Source organism: Garra rufa, chromosome 24, assembly GCF_049309525.1.
Source record: "Garra rufa chromosome 24, GarRuf1.0, whole genome shotgun sequence".
NCBI classification, from domain to species: domain Eukaryota; kingdom Metazoa; phylum Chordata; class Actinopteri; order Cypriniformes; family Cyprinidae; genus Garra; species Garra rufa.
The window spans coordinates 39,076,138-39,101,109 of NC_133384.1; the positions used below are offsets into that span (position 1 = coordinate 39,076,138).

The 24,972-nt window shown below is 28.1% G+C and overlaps 1 protein-coding gene across 1 annotated transcript in view; it reads right to left on the reverse strand.

Annotated features, from left to right (window-relative positions):
• ptprma (protein tyrosine phosphatase receptor type Ma) overlaps positions 1 to 24,972 on the reverse strand; it is a 154,477-nt gene that overhangs the window by 7,617 nt on the left and 121,888 nt on the right. Inside the window, exons 8-9 of the mRNA XM_073830665.1 lie at positions 3,429 to 3,737; positions 1,273 to 1,382 (exon numbers count right to left, since the gene is read on the reverse strand). Of these exons, the coding sequence (XP_073686766.1) occupies positions 1,273 to 1,382; positions 3,429 to 3,737 (419 nt within the window). The remainder of the gene's footprint in view (positions 1 to 1,272; positions 1,383 to 3,428; positions 3,738 to 24,972) is intronic.

The following is a 24,972-nucleotide window of genomic DNA, read 5'->3' on the forward strand; positions in this document are numbered from 1 at the left end:
ATTAAGTAAATGCTACTTTTAAATGTTCATTTATATAACATTTTTTAAATGTTGCTACTTGTTTCAGAACGTTCAGAGAACATCAAAAAAAAAAAAAACAATCCATAATGTTACAAATGTTACAATGCAAAAGGATACAATGAAATCCCTCTTATTTTAGTAAATTAATTGACATTTTACAGATTCTGAAAGTGGGGTGTAAACTTTTGACCCTATTAAGTAAATGTTACTTTAAATGTTTATTCATTTAAAAAAAATAACTGTTGCTACTTTTTTCAGAACCTTCAGAGAACACTCAGAATGTAACATTCCATATTGATACAGTACAATGCAAAAAAATACAATAAAATCCCTCTTATTTTGGTCAATTAATTAACATTTAGCAGATTCTCAAAGCGGGGTGTAAACTTTTGACCTCATTAAGTAAATGCTACTTTTACTTTTCACTTTTTTTTTAAATGTTGCTAGTTGTTTCAGAACGTTCAGAGACCATTAAAACACAACATTCTATAATGTTACAATGCAAAATGATACAATGAAATCCCTCCTATTTTGGTCAATCAATTAACATTTTACATTTCCAAGGAGGATTTCATTGTATTAATTTGCATTGTAACATATGTAACATTATGGAATGTTACTTTTGAATGTTCTCTGAACATTCTGAAACAAATAGCAACATTTAAAAAAAAAATGTTACATGAAAGTAACATTTACTTAATGGTGTCAAAATCTGTAAAATGTTAATTAATTGACCAAAATAAGAGGGTTTTCATTGTATACTTGTTACAATGCAAAATGATACGATGAAATCCCTCTTATTTTGGTCAATTAACATTTTGACCCCATTAAGTAAATGTTACTTCATTCATGTAACTTTTTTTTTTTTTAAACGTTGCTATTTGTTTCGGAATGTTCAGAGAACATTCAAAAGCAACATTCCATAATGTAATGAGCTTAAACTGAAATCAGATGCTCAGCGGTTTCTCTCGAGAAATTGTAACATTTGTAACGGCTCATTTCTTTCTACTAGGAGTCTTGTAGAATTGTTGCAGTGGCTCTTTGCTAATAGAATCTCTCGGCGCGGCTGACCTGAACGGCGTTTAACTCCGTCGTAAAGCGCTGGCTGCTAACAGATTGTGTTAACATGCTCGTTCCTACAGATCTAAAGGTTATTAGTTTAGATTTATTAGTCAATTAGGAGTGTGTAGTGAATGAAATATGGCTGCGAGGCGAAGATGAATGCTGAAGGTTGACAGAATCAGGACTCACTTCATACTGCTTGATTATGCCGTAAGTGTGGAGCGGTTCTCTCCATCTGAGGGCGATCTTCTCCTCGTACGTACTTCCTTGGATGGACTCCTGCGGGACGGCGCCGGGAACTGGAAAAACAGCAGAAAACGCAAGAATTGAACAAAAGACTAACTGATCAGAGTCTGCTGATCAAACCCATATCGATCTAAAGAGGCACTGATGTGTTTTATATCAATATTCTCTTGTATTTAATATGTAATGCTACAATAAACGGCCTCAAAGCATGAGGAGCATTATTCATCTATTCAGACAGAAGGAATATGGAAGCGACCCGAGGCCCGCTTGCTGTTCCTTGACCTCTGAACATCTCCAGAGGTTCCTCCTTCAGCCTTGACAGCAGGCTTGTTGTGTTTTGAAACATTCCTCGTGAAGCATGCGCTTTAAATGGACGCTATTGTCAGGGAAAAATAACACACACTTAACAGCGAAACTTGACACGAACAGGAACTGAAGCTGTTGCTGAATGCAAATGGAATTAAGTTCAACACAGATGACCTCATTCCTGATGGAAACGGTGTGTTCACGTGGTTTTATTATAAACTAATTTGAAAGACCAAGAACATGTAATAGATTAGGTCTGAGGCTGCAGCTGAATCATACAACGTTTTATTATAATGTCAATGTTTATCATACAGACTCTTAAATATGACATTGAGATGATTATGTTTTGTTTCCTTTTTTTTTGCAATATGTATAAATGAAATATATCTGAAATATGTATGAATGTACACATTCAACTTAAAATTTGTCTGCAGCCAAATCATAAAAAATACCAATAATATAATAATAATAATATTAATAATAATAATTTTTTACATAAAATGTTTTTTTTTCCCTATAAAAGTAAAAAAGTCCATGTTTATTAAACAGACTCTTAATATAACATTAATGTCAATTTTTTGTTGTTAAGATTAATTTTTAGTTTTTACTACTACAACAACTAATACATTTTTTTAAATAAAAGTTTTGAGAATCTTGTCAGAAGCTACAGCAAATATTAAAAATACCAAAGTAAATATATATTTTATAATATATATATATATATATATATATATATATATATGTATATGTATTATACCAATACATTTTTTTAATTTAATTTAATTTATACAAGACAATGTATAAATTAAACTTAAATTATGTCTGAGGCTGCAGTGAAATCATAAAAAATACTACTAATAATATAATGATAATAATAAAAATAATAATAATAATAATAGTTTTTTTTTTAATGTTTTGTGAATCATGCATATATATATTCTTATTATCATCATTATATTATTATTAGTATTTATGATTTGACTGCACCCTCAGACACAATTTAAGTTTAAATTATACATTGTCTTGCCTTGAAAAAATTCATCTGATCAACAAAAACATTTAACTTAATGCAAAATAAACACTGTATAATAAACAGTTCATATAAAAACACTGCATTCTTTAAAGAAAACTTTTTATAAAACAAAAACATTTTTTTTAAATGTTATTAAGAGTCTATATGAAAAACATTCACATAAAAAAAAAAATATATATACATATATATATGTGTGTGTGTGTGTGTGTGTGTGTGTGTGTGTGTGTGTGTGTGTGTGTATATATATATATATATATATATATATATATATATATATATATATATATATATATATATATATATAATTGAATTATGTCTGAAACTGCAGTCAAATCATAAAAATACCAATAATACCAATAATAATATTTTATTAATAAAATATTTTGTGAATCATGTTTGAATAATATATTTAATATATTAAGTAAATTTTATAATTATTATTATATTATTATATAATAATATAATAATAATAATATTATATTATTATAAAATTATTATTATTATTTATTATTATGATGTTATAATTATTATTATTATTATTATTATTATTATTATTATATTTGTATAAAATGTTTTATGAATCATGTTTGAATAATATATAATAATAAACATATATATATATAACATAAAAATAAATGTTTTTGTTTTTAGGGGTCATTTTTTGTTATGTCTGACATTGCAGCCAATATTTAAAAAATAAATAAATAAAAATCTGCCAAACTGACTGAATATAGCATTAGGACATAAGTGCATGACTGACCGTCCTCGTCGGTGAGCACGTCCAGCTCTTCGCTCTCTTTGACTCCCTCTCGGTTGCGCAGCAGCAGTTTGATGCTGACGTTGGTGTACGGCGGCAGGTTGCGTATGGTGTGCTGCGGCGAGGCGCTCAGGATGTCGTAGCAGGTCTCCTCGCGCGTGTCCTCTTTGGCGTTGGCGGTGTAGCGGTACTGCAGCGTCAGATTGTAGCTGTAGCAGCGCGTCACGTTGTATCCGAACGGCTCCCAGCGCACCGTGAACTGCTTGGATTTGATGTCCACCACCTGCAGCCGGCGAGGCCCGTGCATGGGATCTGAAACACAGAACAACATGCACTGTGGTTAATAAAAGCAGAAGACGCCTCAAACGCAAGAAAAACATTGTTTTATCAATTGTATTTTAAGTCTAACAGGATTCTAAATGACATCTGTTTTCTTGTGTTCTTTGTGGAGTCGTGAAGTTTCTCCAGACCGGCTTCATCTCTAATGAAAGCTCTGCTCCTCGACTCCCTCAGGAGCTCTGGCTCCGAAACACGATCAATTTCCATTCTGGGTTCAATCTGAGCAGCATTTCAGTGCAATTCAGCCGCGATCCCGAGCCCAGGACAGGCAATCTGACGCTCCTGATGAGGAACCGGGAAGCTTAACCTGCTCCGTTCCCACTACAGAATTGTTTTACAGAGACCTGAGCAACTGAGACGGACCGATGGCACACAGAACTATCATACAAGGGTTTTTGTAGAGTTAAGCTGAACGTAAGACTTTTTAACAAAAAAATAAATTAAAGGGAACACATTATGGTCTCTACTTTTTAATTTGTTAATAAAATAATCATACAAATTAAATTAATTTAATTCATTAAAAATATTTAAAAAAATAAAAAAATAAATTCATTTTTAGTTTTAAACACTAGAATATGAAAAAAAAAATTTATTTTATTTTATTATTCACATAACAAGTGCCAAAACAGTTACCAAGTTTCATACCATTCCGATAAAGTGAAATAAATAAATAAATAATAATAATTAATTTAAAAGTAGTTTAAAGTTTATTATTATTATTATATTATTTTCAAGTGTGTTTTTTTTTTTAAATCAAAGAAAATTAAAGTTATAAATCTAAACAAATTGTGTGAAATTTGTTTCCAATGCGGTGAGTTTTGACCACAAGGAGAACAAATGTGACAATTTTTTTCAGGACCAATTTACCATTTTGTCCATGATTTTTTTTACTTTTTTTTTTTTCATTTGGTATTTATTTATTTAAATTGTAATTATAATTATATTTCATTTTTTTTGTGTGAATTAGTTTTTAATTTCTGAAAAAGTAAAAAAAAAAAAAAAAAAAAATTTAATTTTAAAAATTAGACAGATTTATGTTTATTATTTAAACAAAATGCACAAAAATACTATTTTCAAATTTTACATGAAACACGTATTTTCCAAAACATACTGTATTTTAAAACTTTGAGAAAATCAAAGTTATAAATCTGAACATATTGTGTGAAAATCGTTTTCAATTTGTTTCCAATGCGGTCATTTTTTTAAATTAAATTAAATTAAATTAAATTAAATTAAATTAAATTAAATTAAATTAAATTAAATTAAATTAAATTAAATTAAAAAATATATATATATTTTATTTTACCAAAATTCATAACATTCTAAAAAAGTAAAATAAATAAATAAAAAACAAATGTAAAATCTTTTGGTCAAAAACGACAGAAAAGCAAATAAAGATAATGTATTTGAGAAGCAAAATTAAATTAGACAAAAAAGTAAATATAAATTAATTTAAAGGAAAAACAAGTTTTTATACCACACTGACTTTGTTCAATTTCTCAGAAAACAAGACTTCATATCTCCATTTTGCATCTCCAACAAATGTATGTTGATTTAAGAATGCTTAGATATTTGCAATAATAAAACAAGACAAAAATACTAAAAAAGATATTAATTTTTCCAATGCATGCAACGTTTAATCCCACGACTTTATGCATTTAAGACTTTTCTAAGACTTTAAATTATGCAAGGGTGAATTAAGACTTTCTAAAACCTTCAGAAAGCCCATCACACTGAGGCTCAGGACACTAAACGCAGGATCATCCGTGCGTTTTCTGTTTTCTGAGGCCACAAAGCACAGCAGAGCACAGCGGAGTCTGTGAGAGAGACCTGAAGCGAAGGCTGATCTTTATTCGGCGCTTGTGTGTGGCTGCAGATTAAAACACGGCTCTGGAAACACCTTTTAATCAGCGTCTTGTAAGAAACACTGGAGGTGAGAGTTGAACAGACTGGAGACGGGACGCATTAATCATTCAAACGGGCCGCTCGACTCAAATCAAGCTCTTTGTGGAGCCTCTCAATTACTTCTCACTCAAACACGCGCTTAACAAGACAAAGACGGCGTGTTAAACGTTTCCGCGCTAATGAGACGCTCCTACAGTATTCAGCAGATCCTGTAAAAACGGCTCGTTAAAGATGAACCGCCGTCCATTTTTCTGAAGGAAACAGATTGTGGTTCATCTTTTACAAGCCTGAGATAATGGGCATTCTACAGTGACATATCAGAGCGGTTTCCCACAAAGCATTAAATGACGGATTCCATTAAAGCAGCTTGAATCTCTGTAGCGATGACAAAACACTTGTGGTAATCGAATCAATCAAATGAATCTCTCCATTTTTGAGCGGATTCATTCAGATAATGGAGGTGAAGTGAATCATCCTTGGGTTCACGGACGCTCGTTTTTGTCATTGACGGACTGAAGATGAACAAGTGCGCCATATCCAACATTCAACATGATATCAAATATTTATTTGAGTATGAATTAAGAGAGTAGAGAGTAATTGTCTGTATTATTTTCTTTAAAAAAAAAAAACATACGAACCCAAGGTTAAAATGGTTATCTAAAACTAAAACAAGGATTTTTTAAATTTAAAATCAAAATCTTTTTAGTATAATATAATATAATATAATATAATATAAAAACATTTCTTATTTTCAATTAGATTAACTTGCAGTAAAAATAACTAAAACTTAAATAAAAATGAGTAAAGACAACAACAAAAACACACCAAAAAATTTACTAAAACTTTACCTAAAACTAAATTGAAAACAGACAACATTAAAAACAAATGAATAAATAAAACAAAAAGTAACATCATACAAAAATAAGATTTCTATCCACTAGTATATTTTATAATTTAATGTGTATAATTTTTTTTTACAAATTAAAACAATAAATAAATAAAATAAATAAATAAAAACTGTGTAGACATATTTAAAAATATACAAATGACAAAAACACACAAAAATGACTAAAACTTTAACTAAAACTAAAATGAAAACAAAACATTAAAGTACAAATTATTTAAATTATTAATATTACACAAAAATAAGATTTGTATACATTAGTATGTTATTTAATTTATTGAAATAATAAAATATATACAATAATATAATATAATATAATATAATATAATATTAAAACCCCAAAAAATTCTAATTTAGTTTGTTTTAATTTTGTTTAACTTGATGTATAAAAACTATGTAGACATTTAAGAAAATAAATAAATAAAAACAATAAAAATAACAAACATAAAAATACAAAAAATGTAACTAAAATTAACTATTTATAAAACTATTTATAAAATATATTAATAAAAATTAAGATTCCACAATTAATATGATTTTTATCCACTAGTATGCTATTTAATTTATTAATATAAAATAATATAATATTAAAAACACACATTTCTTATTTTTATGTAGTTTGACATGATGCATTATAAAAAAAACTAAAACTGAAATAAACTATCAAAACTATGTAGACATTAATAAAATAAAATTTAAAACAATAAAAATTACAAAAACACAAAAAATGAACTAAAATTAAAATGAAAACAGAAAACATTTAAATACAAATTAATAAAAATTATTAATAAAATAAATCTGAAAAAAAAGATTTGTATTGACAAGTTAATTCGTTGAAATAATATAATATACAAAATAATGTAAACACATTATATATATATATATATATATATATATGCATGTGTGTGTTTAATGAATATATAATATTTTAAAATAAATATTATAAATATATAATATTTATTTTTACCAGTGAAAACTGTTATATATTTCCTCATATAATATATTTTTCTTATTTACAAAAGGCACTAAAGTATGATTAAATTTTGTGATAAAATTAATAAATAAATAAATTGTTAAATAAATGTAACACAAAAATAATAAAAAAATATTACATAAACATATTACACTCATCATTCTTTATCTGTCCTTCTGAACAACAATAAAAAAAAGCCACACACCGAATAAAATCATTGTTTGGTAAAACTTTAGCATCAAAGCCGCGTCTCCATCGTGTTCTTCAGCAGTTCCTGTTCTGACAGTCAAACGCTTTTAATTTCAACACACAATAAAAGCGTTTCCTGTGGCGAGCGGCCTGTTTTCCTTTGGAGTGTGATTATGGACGAAAGCATTCGCCAGAACAATCCGAGCATTCGGGCACTGTGCTTTTGAGAAATATGTATCCGCCACAAAGAATGTCAAACTTTTTAAATGAGAGCTTGATATTCTGCAAAAAAGGAAACCCGGTGATTTTTCCTTTCAGGTTGAGCTAAAAGCGCCTGAGCGCGGCTGTGAGAGACGGGGAATTGTGAAGCGGCCGGAAGGAAGACAGCGGTCTGTGATTGAGCAGACGCTCACAGAGAGGGAAGTGCTGCTTTAACGGCGGAGGAGCGAAACCCTGCTGATCCTGAAAGGGAATAATGAGATTCCGAGCTTCTCACAGAGAACAGCAATAACAGAATCACTGCGGAGAGAGAAACCGCTGAGGAGACTCACAGTACTGCACAGCTGACCGATGCATTTAACAGAGGACTTTAGACTGACCCAGACACGACGGCATTGAGAAAGTCTGAGGAGTTTTACAATTAAAATTTGGAGATCCATTTTTGAAATCTTTTCTCTTCTGCTCACCAAGGCTGCATTTATTTGATCACAAATACCGAAAAACGTGAAATATTTAGAGCTGTTTTCTATGACTGTGCAAATAATACGATTATGATATTAAAGCTGTAATATTTCATATAATAGAATAACGTTGAAATATTATGAGAATAAAGTCTAAATACTACGAAAATAAAGTCGTAATATTTAAGAATAAAGTTGAAATTATGAGAATATTATATTACAAATATTTTGACTTTAAAAGCTGTAGTATTTTGACTTTATTCTTTCAACTATAAAGTCAAATATTTCGACTTTATTCTCTAAATAATTAGACTTTATACTCATAATAATTTAACTTTATTCTCAAATTAATTTGACTTTATTCTAAAATATTTTTACTTTATTCTCAAAATATTTGACTTTATTCTCAAATTAATTTGACTTTATTCTCAAAATATTTCGACTTTATTCTCAAAATAATTCGACTTTATACTCATAATAATTTAACTTTATTCTCAAATTAATTTGACTTTATTCTAAAATATTTTTACTTTATTCTCAAAATATTTCACTTTATTCTCAAATTAATTTGACTTTATTCTCAAAATATTTCGACTTTATTCTCAAAATATTTTGACTTTATTCTCAAATTAATTTGACTTTATTCTCAAAATATTTCGACTTTATTCTCAAAATATTTCGACTTTATTCTCAAAATATTTCGACTTTATTCTCAAAATATTTTTAACTTTATTCTCAAATTAATTTGACTTTATTCTAAAATATTTTTACTTTATTCTCAAAATATTTCAACTTTATTCTCAAATTAATTTGACTTTATTCTCAAAATATTTCGACTTTATTCTCAAAATATTTCAACTTTATTCTCAAATTAATTTGACTTTATTCTAAAAATATTTAGACTTAATTCTCAAGATATTTCGACTTTCTTCTAAAAAATATTTTGACTTTATTCTTAAAATATTTCAACTTTATTCTCAAAATATTTCGACTTTATTCTAAAAATATTTCAACTTTATTCTCAAAATATTTTTAACTTTATTCTCAAATTAATTTGACTTTATTCTAAAAATATTTTTAACTTTATTCTCAAATTAATTTGACTTTATTCTAAAATATTTTTACTTTATTCTCAAAATATTTCAACTTTATTCTCAAATTAATTTGACTTTATTCTCAAAATATTTCGACTTTATTCTCAAAATATTTCAACTTTATTCTCAAATTAATTTGACTTTATTCTAAAAATATTTAGACTTAATTCTCAAGATATTTCGACTTTATTCTCAAAATATTGCAACTTTATTCTCAAAATATTTCGACTTTATTCTCAAAATATTTCGACTTTATTCTAAAAATATTTCAACTTTATTCTCAAAATATTTTTAACTTTATTCTCAAATTAATTTGACTTTATTCTAAAAATATTTAGACTTCATTCCAAAATATTTCGACTTTCTTCTCAAAATATTTCGACTTTCTTCTAAAAAATATTTTGACTTTATTCTTAAAATATTTCAACTTTATTCTCATAATATTTTGACTTTATTCTTAAAATATTTCAACTTTATTCTCAAAGTATTTTTACTTTAGACTTGTAATTTCGACTTTAATCTTGAAATTACAAGATATATGTGACCCTGGACCACAAATCCAGTCTTAAGTCGCTGGGGTATATTTGTGACAATAGCCAAAAATACACTGCATGGGTAAAAATTTTTGATTTTTTTTTATGCCAAAAATCATTAGAAAATTAAGTAAAGATCATGTTCCATGAAGATTTTTTGTAAAATTCCTACTGTAAATATATCAAAATGTAATTTTTGATTAGTAATATGCATTGTTAAGAACCTAATTTGGACAACTTTAAAGGTGATTTTCTCAGTATTTTGATTTTTTGCACCCTCAGATTCCAGATTTTCAAATAGATGTATCTCGGCCAAATATTGTCCGATCCTAACAAACCATACATCAATAGAAAGCTTATTTATTGAGCTTTCATATGATGTATAAATCTCAGTTTTGTGAAATTTAACCTTATGACTGGTTTTGTGGTCCAGGGTCACACACATATATATATATATATACACACACACATACTTGTAATTTCGAGATTACTTAAAAAAGTAATCTAATCATTAATTACTAATATGTAACTGTGTATATTAGAATGATTTTTGAAGGATCATGTGACATAACTGGAAGATGCTGGAAATTCAGCTTTGATCACAGAAATAAATTACAGTTTAACAGATACTCACACAGAAAACACCTTTTTTATTGTAAAAATATTTCACATTTTTACTGTATTTGTAATTGAATAAACACAGCATCGGTAAGCAGAAGAGACTAAAAAGCACTAAAAAAAACTCTACAAGTACTGATGACTGACTAAGCCAACTGCACTAATAAATTAATCTTAACAGCTTTAAAAATTCTAAACAAACTGTTTCTCTGGGGCGTTTGGGAAAAATCCTGCGATTAAAAGTTTCTAATCACATGCGTGAGTTAAAGCTGGATATAAATAACGGTCTAATCCTGCCCGAACCAGCAGCTCAACCTTGCCGTTAGGAGTAAAGCGGCATTTCCATACAAACAGAGTCTCAAACGCCTCCGTAAACCTGCGGCACAACAAAAGCCTGTTTTACATACACTTCATCACACTTTACTCTCCTGCATCTCCACCGAATCTGCCAGCGGAAGGACGACGAATCACAAAGTTGTGTATTATCATATACTTCAGCCACAACTATGTTCACAATCATGCATTATTGCATTATACGCTTCTTCACAGATGAAGTCATTTCACTGTAAGAATGTGTTTGTTTCTAGCCGGCGACTCTCTCTGCCCTTCAAACTCCTCTTCCTCTGTTTTAACTCATTGATTACCTGCCGACAGTCACTGAAAATACTATTAACAGTCTATTGATTAACCCGAGCAGAGAGGAAAAACTCCAGCAGACAAATCACTCTTATTTACACACACTATCTGCTGTGTGTGTGTGTGTGTGTGTGTGTGTGTGTGTGTGTGTGTGTGTGTGTGTGTGTGTGTGTGTGTGTGTGTGTGTGTGTGTGTGTTTAGGTGCTGATAAAGCGACACCAGCCGAGAGTTCTTGTGTTTCACTCGCCACTATAAACAAAATAACCCCGAGCAAACTGCAGCCAGAGAGATAAGAAACACACACACACACACACACACACACACACACACACACACTGAAGTAAGCCATCTGCACTCTTTTAATACACTCAGAGGTCATGCTCACAATAGCATACAGTTTACTACTCAATTTTTATATTTATATGGAGATGTTAAATTATATTTAACATTAAAGATACATCAATGCATAATAAACAATAACATTGTTACATGTTATATACACACACTGCTGCTCAAAAGTTTGGAATCAGTAAGATTAAAAAAAAAAAAAAAGTCTCTTATGGTCATCAAAGGTCCATTTATTTGATCCAAAATGCAGAAAGTAATATTTTGAAATATTATTGCAATTCAAAATAACAGTTTTTTATTTTAATATACTTTAAAATATTATTTATTTCTGCGTCATTACTCCAGTCTTCAGCGTCACATGATCCTTTAGAAATCATTCTAATATCCTGTTTTATTATTATTAATATCCTATTATTATAGGATATTATTTATTAAATATCCTGTTTAATATTTTTTTTTTCAGGATTCTTTGATGAATAAAAGGTTAAAAAGTTCAGCATTTATTCAAAATAGAAATATTTTCTAACAATTCTAAGTCTTTACTATCACTTTATCAATTTTACACATCCTTGTTGAATAAAAGTATTAATTTCTTTCAAAGAAAGAAAGAAAGAAAAAGAAAAAAAATACTGATCCCAAACTTTGAACGAGGTGTTTATTTGTTAAAAAAATTTCTATATTTAATAAATGCTGTTATTTTTAACGTTTAATTTTTCAAAGAATCCTAGAAAAAAGTTATCTCAGGTTGCAAGTTTGAACACACTTGACTTAATATACACTTTTAAAATTTTTTAGTCAAATATTAATTTTTTTTAAAAACAATACAATATTTTTATTTTATATTTAATTTAATTTTATTTTAGTTTATTTTAGTTTTAAGTACAAATTGTGCCAAGAAATGATTCTCAGTTTGTTTTCAAGAAAAACATTTTTTTTAATAAAATAAAATAAAATAAAATAAATGTATTGTTTTATTTTAAATAATTTATATTTGACTAAAAAAGAAAAACAATAAAAAAAATCGTAGTGTATATTAAGAAGCACAACTGTCTCCAGCACTGATTATAAATCAGCATATTAAAATGATTTCTGAAGGAGCATTTGATGATGAATATTGTAGTAATGATGCTGAAAATTCAGCTTTGCATTACAGAAATAAATTATATTTAGTATATTAAAAGTAACAGTTTTTTTTCCGTATTTTTAATCAGATAAACAACCTTGATGAGCAGAAGTCTCCTTCAAAAAAAATCTTACTGATTCCAAACTTTTGAGCGGCAGTGTATATACAGTATAGTATATTCCTAAAATCAGGAGTGATGTGGCTAAGATTTCCATTCATTCTCATATATGAGCTGCTGTGATTTTCTGTGATTTAATTTATTTTGTGGAGTTTCAGCACTTTCTCAATGACACACAGCACTGAATCATGTGCTTCCTGTCACTGAGGTCAGTCTTCCTGACTCTCCATTCTCTCTCAGTTTAAGCCGGTAACTACGTAAAGCCACTTTGGGATGTCCTTGTACGGTATTTAAACACTACTGACCTGAACTATAGAAAAGTGTCTTTCTCTCCGTGACCCTTCTGACCTCTGACCTCCTGCTCAATGGCTCAGGTCAAACACCTATACAGTATACCAGAACCGCAGAAAGCCCTCCAATCACCGGCCGTCCAATCAGAAGCAGGCTGACACTGCTGCCATTTAATGCAACTTGACTGGAATGACTTGAATTGTTCCAACCATTTATTTACAACTTGGACTTTTTTGTATATTATATTTAGAAAAAAAATCTGAACAAAACAGAAGAGACATGTCACATAATAATAATAGAATCAACCATTGTTTGTTTCAAAGCAACACTGAATGAACCAGTGTTTTAGCAGAAATTGGTTGAATGAATGATTCAATGACTTCCTCATCAATTTATGATTCAGTTTGTGTTTCTGATCAAATCATCTGAATTAATGAATCAATGATTCACTCATAAAGACAGTCAATTGTTTTGTCCCTGAATCAATTAGTGTTTTAGAACAAATCATTTGATTGAATCAATGAGTAACTCAAAGACAGTCAATCGTTTTGTTCCTGAACGAATTGAAGATTTCAATAAATTGATTGAATAAATGAGTTAATGATTCACTTATAAAGAGAGTCAACCATTTTGTCCATTAATCAAGTGTTTTGGAACGAATCATTAGAATGAATCAATGATTCAATGAGTAACTCAAAGACAGTCAGCCGTTTTGTTCCGGAATGAATTGAAGATTTCAACAAATTGATTGAATAAATTATTTATTGGTTCACTCATAAAGACAGTCAACTGTTTTGTCTATGAATCAATTAGTGTTTTAAAACAAATCGTTTGAATGAATCAATGAGTAACTCAAAGACAGTCCGCTGTTTTGTTCCTGAATGAATTGAAGATTTCAACAAATTGATTGAATAAATTATTTATTGGTTCACTCATAAAGACAGTCAACTGTTTTGTCCATGAATAAATTAGTGTTTTAGAACAAATCATTTGAATGAATCAATGAGTAACTCAAAGACAGTCAACCATTGTTCCTGAACGAATTGAATATTTCAACAAATTGATTGAATAAATGATTTAATGATTCACTCATAAAGACAGTCAACTGTTTTGTCTGTTAATCAATTAGTGTTTTGGAACAAATCGTTTAAATGAATCAATAATTCAATGAGCAACTCAAAGACAGTCATCCGTTTTGTTCCTGAACGAATTGAAGATTTCAACAAATTGATTGAATAAATGAGTTAATGATTCACTTATAAAGAGAGTCAACAATTTTGTCCATTAATCAAGTGTTTTGGAACGAATCATTAGAATGAATCAATGATTCAATGAGTAACTCAAAGACAGTCAGCCGTTTTGTTCCTGAATGAATTGAAGATTTCAACAAATTGATTGAATAAATTATTTATTGGTTCACTCATAAAGACAGTCAACTGTTTTGTCTATGAATCAATTAGTGTTTTAAAACAAATCGTTTGAATGAATCAATGATTCAATGAGTAACTCAAAGACAGTCAGCTGTTTTGTTCCTGAATGAATTGAAGATTTCAACAAATCGATTAAATGAATGATTTAATGATTCACTTATAAAGACAGTCAACCGTTTTGTCCATTAATCAAGTGTTTTGGAATGAATCATTTGAATGATTCAATGAATCAATGAGTCATTCAAAGACCTCCAATCCAAAGGGTCAAGGTCGAGTCTCCAAGCAGGATGGATGAATTTGATTAGCGTGTAAAGCTGCTGCAGTGATACCGGCCATAAACTGTGAAACGGCTGACAGGAACGCGGCGCGCTTTATCTCCAACTCCAACACTGTGCTAAAAAATAATGGCCTCTAAAGTTAAACTGGAGATAGATGAGAGCGGATCCTAATAAAACACAGCGCGTGTGGTCAATTCAGCAGCTTTTCCCATCGCTGCAGCTGAGTAATAGCATTTCAGAAGTGTGTGTGCTTGTTTCATTGCTATTCCCTGCACTGGTTTCATTCCCATGAGTCCTGCGTTCAAATAATTCTAATTGACATTTAGATGTCAACTATCTGCGCCCAGTGAAGGCTTGACATTTAAATACGGCCGGCGTTATCATTGTCACATTACGGCCTTCTGATGAGCCCGCCGGTCATTACATTCTGCACACGCTCGCCAAAACACGCATGTAAACTATATGTTAAATAACCATCAGCATATCTCTGAGGTCTCTCTGTCTGAGCGCGCCGAGAGACGAGATGATGGAAGCCGGATGGAGGAGAGAATAAAAGCATTAGTCCTGCATGAAGGGGAACAAATTGACCATAGCCGGAGAGAAACGCTTCTCCTTCTGGAGGTGAGCAAGAGACACACAAATCATCATGTTATCAGCTCCTGCTGCAGTCAATCTGCTCCCGATACAACAACAACACTTGCTTGAAGTTTCTTCTTTGAAATGAATAAATCATATGGTTTCTCCTTTGTGAGCAAAAACCCTGACAAATATAGACGCGATACAGCTCGAAAGGGAAAAAGAGCCTCTTCTGCTCAGCAAGGCTAAATTTTAATGATTAAAAATACAGTAAAAATTGTAAAATATTATTACTAAGTAAAAAGATGCTTTCTATGTGAATATATAGTAAAATGTAATTTATTCCAGTGATCAAATTGTGAATTTTCAGCTGCCATTTAAAGCAGCTTGACTGGAATGACTGGAACTTTGTTCAAACTAATTTAATATTAACTACAACTGCAAGGTTTTGTGGTAAAAAATCTGAACAAAATAGAAGAGACATGATACATAATCAATTTAATGCTAATTAATAAACAGAAAAACAGTAAAGGTAGAATTAACCATCATTTGTTTCAAAGCAACATTGAATGAATCAGTATTTTAGAACAAATCGGTTGAATAAATGATTCAATGAATTTCTTTTTCTGAATTAAAGAATCAATGATTCACGCATAAAGTCAGTCAGTTGCTTTGTCCCTGAATCAATTAGTGTTTTAAAACAAATTGTCTGAATGAATCAATGAGTCACTTAAAGATGAATTGAAGTTTTCAATAAATCGATTGAATAAATGATTCAATGACTCACTCATAAAGACAGTCCACTGTTTTGTCCATAGATGAATTAGTGTTTTGGAATGAAGAATCAATGAATCAATGAATCATTTAACCATTTTGTTCCTGAATGAATGGACGTTTTCAACAAATCGATTGAATAAATGATTCAATTATTCACACATAAAGACGGTCAACTGTTTTGTCCTTGAATAAATTAGTGTTTTGGAATGAAGAATCAATTAATCAATGAGTTATTTAAAGACAGTCAACCGTTTTGTTCCTGAATGAACTGAAGTTTTCAACAAATCAATTAAATAAACGATTCAAGGACTCAATTATAAAGACAGTCCACTGTTTTGTTTATGAATCAATTAATGTTTTGGAATGAAGAATCAATTAATCAATGAGTCATTTAACCATTTTGTTCCTGAATGAATTGAAGTTTGCAACAAATCGATTGTTGATTCAATGATTCACTCATAAAGACAGTCAACTGTTTTGTCCATGAATCAATTAGTGTTTTGGAATGAAGAATCAATTAAACAATGAACTATTTAACCATTTTGTTCCTGAATGAATTGAAGTTTGCAACAAATCCATTGTTGATTCAATGATTCAAATACAAATCCATTGATTCAATGATTCACTCAAAGACAACTGTTTTGTCCTTGAATCAATTAGTGCTTTGAAACAAAGACATAATTTGAATGAATCAATGATTCAATGAGTATAACAACCGTTTTGTTGCTGAATGAATTGAAGTTTTCAACAAATCGATTGAGGATTCAATTATTTACTCATAAAGAAAGTCAACTGTTTTGTCCATGAATCAATTAGTTTTTTAGAAAGAATCATTTGAATGAATCACTCAAAGACAAATTAGCAATATTATTAATATTATGCTGGTTTCATTGATTCAAATATTTTAGTAAAACAATATCAGTATGAAAATATTGCTGTTTATGACTGTATTTTTATACTGGTGTGAATAAAAAAAAATTAAAAAACATATATAAAGAAAAATAAATAAATAATTTAATGAATTAAATAAATAATTACACAGAAAGTTCATTTTGGGAGGAAAACTAGATAATAGTTAATTTTTAATGAATTTAGTGTCTGTTTGGTCAAAATAATGCTTCCTCTGATTGAAAAATATTTTTTCGTCTGCAGTGTTTTTCACGTCTTGTGTAACAGATGTGTTGCTGACGTGTGTTTCTGTGATTCCTGAGCGAGCGTGGAGTTAGAGTCCAGCGAGGAAACTCTTGAGTGAAAATGATGGACTAAAGAAAGTCAATCTAAGAGTGAATATCAAACGCAGCGGTGCGAGTGTTTCATGTGCACGTGGAGCTCGGAGTGTGTCGTTCCCCGGTGTATCTTTGGCGTCTGTTTCAGAGAACACAAACCAAGACGCGAGAGCGGTTGAATCACGTCCGCGCCGCTTTATTGTTTGTGAAAACCCCTCGGCGGGAAGCAGCGAAACGCGCGGCGGATTTCTGCAATATCAACAAACCCATCTGGGTAACGGCGCTGCTTTCATCCTTATCAAAGCGCTTTCATACGGCCTGGAAGTGGAGCAATAATGACAGCTTTTGAAAACCCACAATCAAAACTCAATCACTCTACCCAGAGTGCACTTCTGCACCAAACATGGCGCTCTCGTCCTCACGGCGCATCCGCAGCCGCGCTCGGCCCATTGTGGACGGATCCGTTCAATGCCGCCTGATTCGGCCTCATTCACTCACTTCCTGCTTCAGTTTGTGAGACCGTGATGATGTCATCTCCTAAAAGAGACAATCATTATTGCACTGATCCGAGGTCAGTACCACAGTGCAATTGTGCAAGTGTGAGAGTAAGAGTATGAAACACTAATGCCGTATTCCTCTGGTCAGTGATCTGTATGGACAGCAGCTTGTGTCACATGACCAGAACCAACCGTGTCTGAACTTCAGCAATCTGACCAACGCCCTTATTGAGTTACACACATCAGATCAGATGAACAACACCTGCAGGACACAACCACAGCCCTCATGATGCACACTATACATGTTAAATATGATATAATATTATTTATTTAGGCTTTATTTAGTAAATAACAGCATTTTAATATTGTTTTTTTATTTATTTCAGATTTGTAATACAGATTAATAATTAATGATTATACTTATTTAATTTTGATAATATTATAAATATAATAATATTATAAATATAATAAAATAATAATAATAAATAAAATCAAAATAATTTTTTTCATTAAATAAAAAATATATAATAAATAAAATAAATAATATAAAATAAATTAAATGAATCAATAAAATAAATAAAATAAAATAATATTACAAATATAATAATTAATTATTATTAAAATAAATATATATTTTTATAAATAAATAAAAAAAGTAAATGATGCCAGAATTTTATTTCATTTTATTTTATTAATAATAAAAATATTAATTATTATTATTATTATTATTATTATTATAATTCAAATACTTTTTAAAAATAATGATAAATGAGTAAATGATAACAGATTTTAAATTTTAGTTTTTTTTCATTCAATATATAATAATAAATGAATCAATTAAATAAATAAAATAATATTTAAAATATGGTAATATTTATAATAATAATAATAATAATAATAATAATAATAATAATAATAATTAATATTATTATTAAAATATTTTTTTATAAATAATAAAAAAGTAATGGTGAGTAAACGATGCCAGAATTTTATTTTATAATAATAATAATAATAATAATAATAATAATAATAATAATAATAATAATAATAATAATAATATTATATTTATTATTATTATTATTATTATTATTATTATTATGTACTATAATTATTAAAATAAAAACATTTAATAAATAGTAAAAAAATTATGGTGAGCAAATAATGACAGGAGTTTATTGTATTCTATTATTTATTTATTTTGTTTATTAAAATGTAGGATGAATTTATAAATAATGCAATAAATGTAATAAAATAGATATAATATAACACAATTTAACATAATACAACACTATTCAGGGTGAGTAAATAATATATTTTTATATATAATATTTATAATATATATTTATTTTTTATTTTATTTATAATTATTTAATATTTATAATTTAATAAATTTTAATAATTTAACTATGTAATAAATGTAATAAAATACGTATAATTTAATAACACTATTTACTTAAGGTGAGTAAATAATTATCTTTTGTATTTAATATTTATAAAATAAAATAATATTTAGAATTATTTCTTATTTTGTAATAAAATAAATATAATTTAGCGTGAGTAAATTAAGACTTCATTTTTTTTTATTTATTATTTATAATATGAGATTTAATATTTACGAGTAAATGATGACAGAATTGTAATTTAGGGGTTAAGTTTGACAGTTCATTTGGGATTCATAAGTTTTACATGAAGCACAGTTCTAGGACTTTAATTGCACTCCAGCACGAGTAGTTGATTCGGGAAGCGCTGCGCTTTTCGTCATTCCGGTTACTCTCTCCGTGAATCTGCCCGAGGCACTGGCACTTTCCACAGGGAGAGGAAGGAAGGACTCCGGAGAAATGCCCTACTTCAGGGATAAAAGGCAGGTTTACTCTATTTACCGCATGAATTATAAAGAGCTGCTCAAATATGCAGGTCCATGTGCTGTGAAAACAGACGCTCATCGTGTTTGATTCACTGCAGGAACGGCCTGAAAATCAGGGAACCAACGCTCTCCTCAAATGACAAACTGGGGAAATCTTACTATCAGAAGAGACATAATAAAAGTCCTGTGGATAATAATACTGCTTTACAACCTTGAGCTACGAGAAAACAAAACACTCCGCCTGAACTCCCTCAGATGCTAATATCATATCATATCACAAAAGATGTGGGCTAGTAACTCAAAACTAAAACCCTGAGGTTTGAAACATGAATCTTAAATAGGAAACCATAAGTCAAATCAAATCTCAACTGGAATATATTACACCAACCCTGAGCTTTGACCATAAGCTAGATCAGCTTTGACCAGAAAAACAAATATGAAATGTTATTAAATATTGTTTAACATTAAATAAAGCTAACTTTAATTTTAACTTTAGGTCTAGAATTCATAAATTAAATTAAATTAAATTAAATTATTTAAAATAAAATAAAATAAAATAAAATATGAAAAGAATATGGCTTTTTCCGTTCACATTTTCAATTTCAGTTTAACCCGATGTACTGCAATAACTAAAACTGAAATAAAAATTAATAAAAGCGATACAGACATTTTAAAAACCCCAGAACTAATAGAAATGACAAAAAGCACAACAAAATCACTATAAAGTATAGAACGAGTGTGACGAGTATAAATATTAAGACTATTAATGCTTATTTAATTTATTAATAAATTAAATCTAATAACATTATGAATATATATTATAAATAAAAAATAAATAATAATAATCATTATTATTATTATTATTGTCATAAATATTAAACTAAATATTTTGTAATAAATACAAAAATTAATGGTGAGTAAATGATAACAGAATTTAAATTTTAGTTTTTTTTTCATATATATTTAATATGTATAATTTAATACATACAATGCAATAAATGTAATAAAATAGATATAATATTTTAATAATTTCCATCTAGTTTAAACTAAAACTGAAAAAAAAAAAATTAATAAAAGCTATACAGACATTTTATAAAAATGAAATTAAAGAGTATAAATTAAAAAATGAAAAAGAAAGTATAAAATTAAAATAAAATTCTAAAATATTACAAAATACTGTATTACTAACATGTGACGAGTCTAAACATCAAGAATAAAATAAATAATAATTATTATTATAATTATTATTATTGTAAATATTAAAATAAATATTTTTTTTAATAAATACAAAATTAATGGTGAGTAAATGGTAACAGAAATTAAATTTTAGTTTTTTATTCATATATATTTAATATGTATAATTAAATACATACAATGCAATACATGTAATAAAATAGATATAATATTCAATATTTTAATAATTTCCATCTAGTTTAAACTAAAACTGAAATATACTATACTATAATATACTAAACTACACTATAATATAATATAATATAATATAATATAATATAATATAATATAATATAATATAATATAATATAATATAATATAAATTTTCATCTAATTTAATCTGATGTACTAAAATAACGAAAACTAAAATAAACATTAATAAAAAGCTATACGGACATTTTAAAACTAATAAACTAATTAACTAATAAAAATGACAAAAAACACAACAAAAAATCACAATTTTTTTTACTAAAATTTAAACGAAAACAAAAGTATAAAAATAAAATGAATATGAAACATGAAGACCTGCAGCGACTGAAATCCAGCGCAAAAAAAATAAACAATTAGTTTGAGCTTTGGTCATTTGGACTGTGTGATCTGTGTTTAACATGAGGCTGAAGTCAGAAGTGCAGGAGATGAATTTGTCAGCCTTCATTTGGACACACAGCAGAAAGAAGAGGAAATGACATCGGCTGCTCAACAGACCAGTGAGATTAGACAGAGACACACAATTACCATAGAAATCACGTTTCAAGCTAAAAACTCAAGTCTTGTGGGAAGAAACTGAGTGAATTGATTTGTAGTGGATTAATGAAATGCTGAGCTTATTTACACGCGTCTGCCGTCGCTCACAGCGCTGATCTGACACCTGCACAAATCAATTATGACAAATAACATAACACTCGCTCAGAGTCAACACTTCATCTGACTTTATTCTGTTTTATGATTTATGTGTTTGAACTGCATAGAAAGTTTACATGCATTTGAAGAACACTGATTTAACAACCAATAAATGTAATGTGACGCATATTTGTCAGTCATTAAATAATCATGGAGAGTTTATTTTTTAATATTTGCATCTATTTGAACTTAAATAATCAGATTTTGAAATGTATTAATCAACATAAATCTGTGTTTTCTTTTTATGAAAACATCAGGATTCTGTTTTAATGGTTAAAATATAATAACTATCAAAAAGCACATTTAATTTATGAAAATTATGAAACTTGTACAAATAGTAATTTTTATTTTATTTTATTTTACTTTTTTTCATTTTTAAAATTAAAATAAAATGTATTTTTAATTTTACTTTTATTTTTTTAATGCATTTTTAGGGGTAATATTTATTTATTTAGGGAATTATTTATTTATTTATTTATTTATTTATATAATTTATTACAATGTCTATTTTCTACAATAATAGTGCCTTAATTATTATTTTTTAAATAAAATAAAATAAAATAACATTTAATTTTATTTTAACATTTATTTTTTAATGCATTTTTAGGGGTCGATAATTGATTTCTACAATAACAGTGCCCTGGTAATTTTTATTTTATTTTATTTTTTCCAAATTAAATAAAACTAAATTTGAATTTATCACAAAAAAAACAAAACAATGGACTTTAACAAATATTCTTAGAAATTTCACTCTTTTACCAACTAATAAATAATAATATGGATTATTCAAAAAATCTGACCCATTTCTGGATTCTGTTTTAATGCTTAAATTAAATAACTATCAAAAAGCACATTTAATTTATTAAAATAAATAAGCAGTGACAACTCTAATCATCAATCCAGCACAAAAAAATAGTTTTAAAATTTTAATTTTAATGCAAACAAAGCAATGCAATTCTTGTCTGTGAAATGTGCCACTTCCGGTATAACAGTGAACTTAGGTTTCCAATATAAATCCAATGCAGTTCTTAGTGAAAATTGCACTCAAATGTTACAATGACAAAATACTGCACTAAATCAAAAGTTCAGATGTTACAAATCAGTTACAATATTGATGTTGCAACACTGGTAGCACTAATATAACTATTTGATGATATATGTTACAATAAAGCAACAATTTTGAAATACGTTGATGATTATATTTTTTTGTCTTTTATCTCAGTATTCCAAGGGTTTTTATGCATCATAGTAACCCTAGAATGTGTTTAAAGAGTTTAAAATAGCTGGGCTAAAATATATTTACACAATTTTCCCAAAAAACTTCCAAAAATAATTATTGATTATTTCAAAGGGTCACTAATGACACATGATTTGATATTTTCATGTCCGGGAAAAAATTGGGATTAATCGGGTTAAAAGGGCAAGAAATTAACCCAACGTAAATGGGATTGATTTAATCAACAACAGAGCGATCAGTCATACAGTAACACGAATACAGAATGCTGTGATGGAGGAAAAGGCTTTGCAACAGATTGGGATTGTTTGGATTGGGTTTATGTAGCGAAAACACAAGAGTGTGCATGTGTTTGCTCTTATCCTTGATGTGAATAACAACAGAACTAATTCTAAATCAATGGCAGGATGAATCAGGAGTTTGACTGAATCTTCTGTAAATCTTTGAATGTTTTCCAGGAATCCATCTGCTTTTCAGTCTATATCAGACTGTATATCTGTATATCTGTCAGAAACAGTTGTCTTCATCATTATCTGACTAAACCAGAGTCTCTGATCACAGTTAGTTTGAGTAAATGTTGTTGTTTATAGGACAGTATGATGATGGTCTGAGAGCTAATGTAATATTCTAGGGTTTCTTTCCACTTCTCTTTCCACGTCTGATTTTCACGCTCTGTTCTCTTCAAATCGTCTCTTTCTGCCGCTGTCGCTCTGAGTGGCCCTCAACTTTTACATCACATATCATTTATTTATACTGCACTTCAATTATAGATCAAGTCCATATGTATTATACACTCTAAAAATGATTTCTAAAAAGCTGTAAATAAAACAAAAATGCAGTATATTGGCATGAAAATACTATTTGTGAGCCTGGAACACAAAACCAGTCATATAGGTCCATTATTGAAGATTTGGACATAATCTGAAATCTTTTTCGCCTTTAAAGTTGTCCAAATGAAGTTCTTAGCAATGCATATTATTAATCAAAAAGTAAGTTTTGATATATTCTACATCAGCTTCTTTGTTAATTGTAAAATTAACTAGCAATTCTTTATCGAAAAGTGTTTCAACACCAAGTACTTTTGTTTATTGTATAGATTTTTTGCTATTTTTCAGTTTTTTTTTTCAGAAATAATTAGAAGAAAACATACTTTAATCTAGAAACTGATTTTAAAAAAATTCTTATAATATCTTATAATAATCTAATTGCTGACACACATTTCAAATGGATCTAAAAATTTATATCTATGTTTGTGTAAAAAAATTAAATAATCATCATCAATAATAATTAATTTAAAATTGGTAAAAAAATGTGACAAATTTTGGATGAATATGTTTTTTAAAGTTAATAATTTTACATTTATATAAAATTTGTGAGAGTTTGTGATTTTAATCCAGAAAAATTAAAACTGAAACAAATTTTTTAAAATAAATAAATAAGGAATTCAGGAAAATTTCTCACCCAAAATAATAATAATAATAATAATAAAAGATTTGTAAAATAAATGAAAAATAAAAAATATTAAGTAATTGATTAAAAAAGATTTTATTTATTAATCTAATTTCTTTACTCTAATATGAAAATGTATTTTTAAACAAATAAAAAAATATATATATAATTTAGTCATTGATTTTATTTATTTTTTATTTTATTTTAATAATCTTAATAATAAAAAAATAAAAAAATAAATTATTTTAATAATAAAAAATCTAAAACATAATTTAGTAATTTATTATTTATTTTTAATCATTTATTTTAATTTATTTTTTTAATTTTAATTT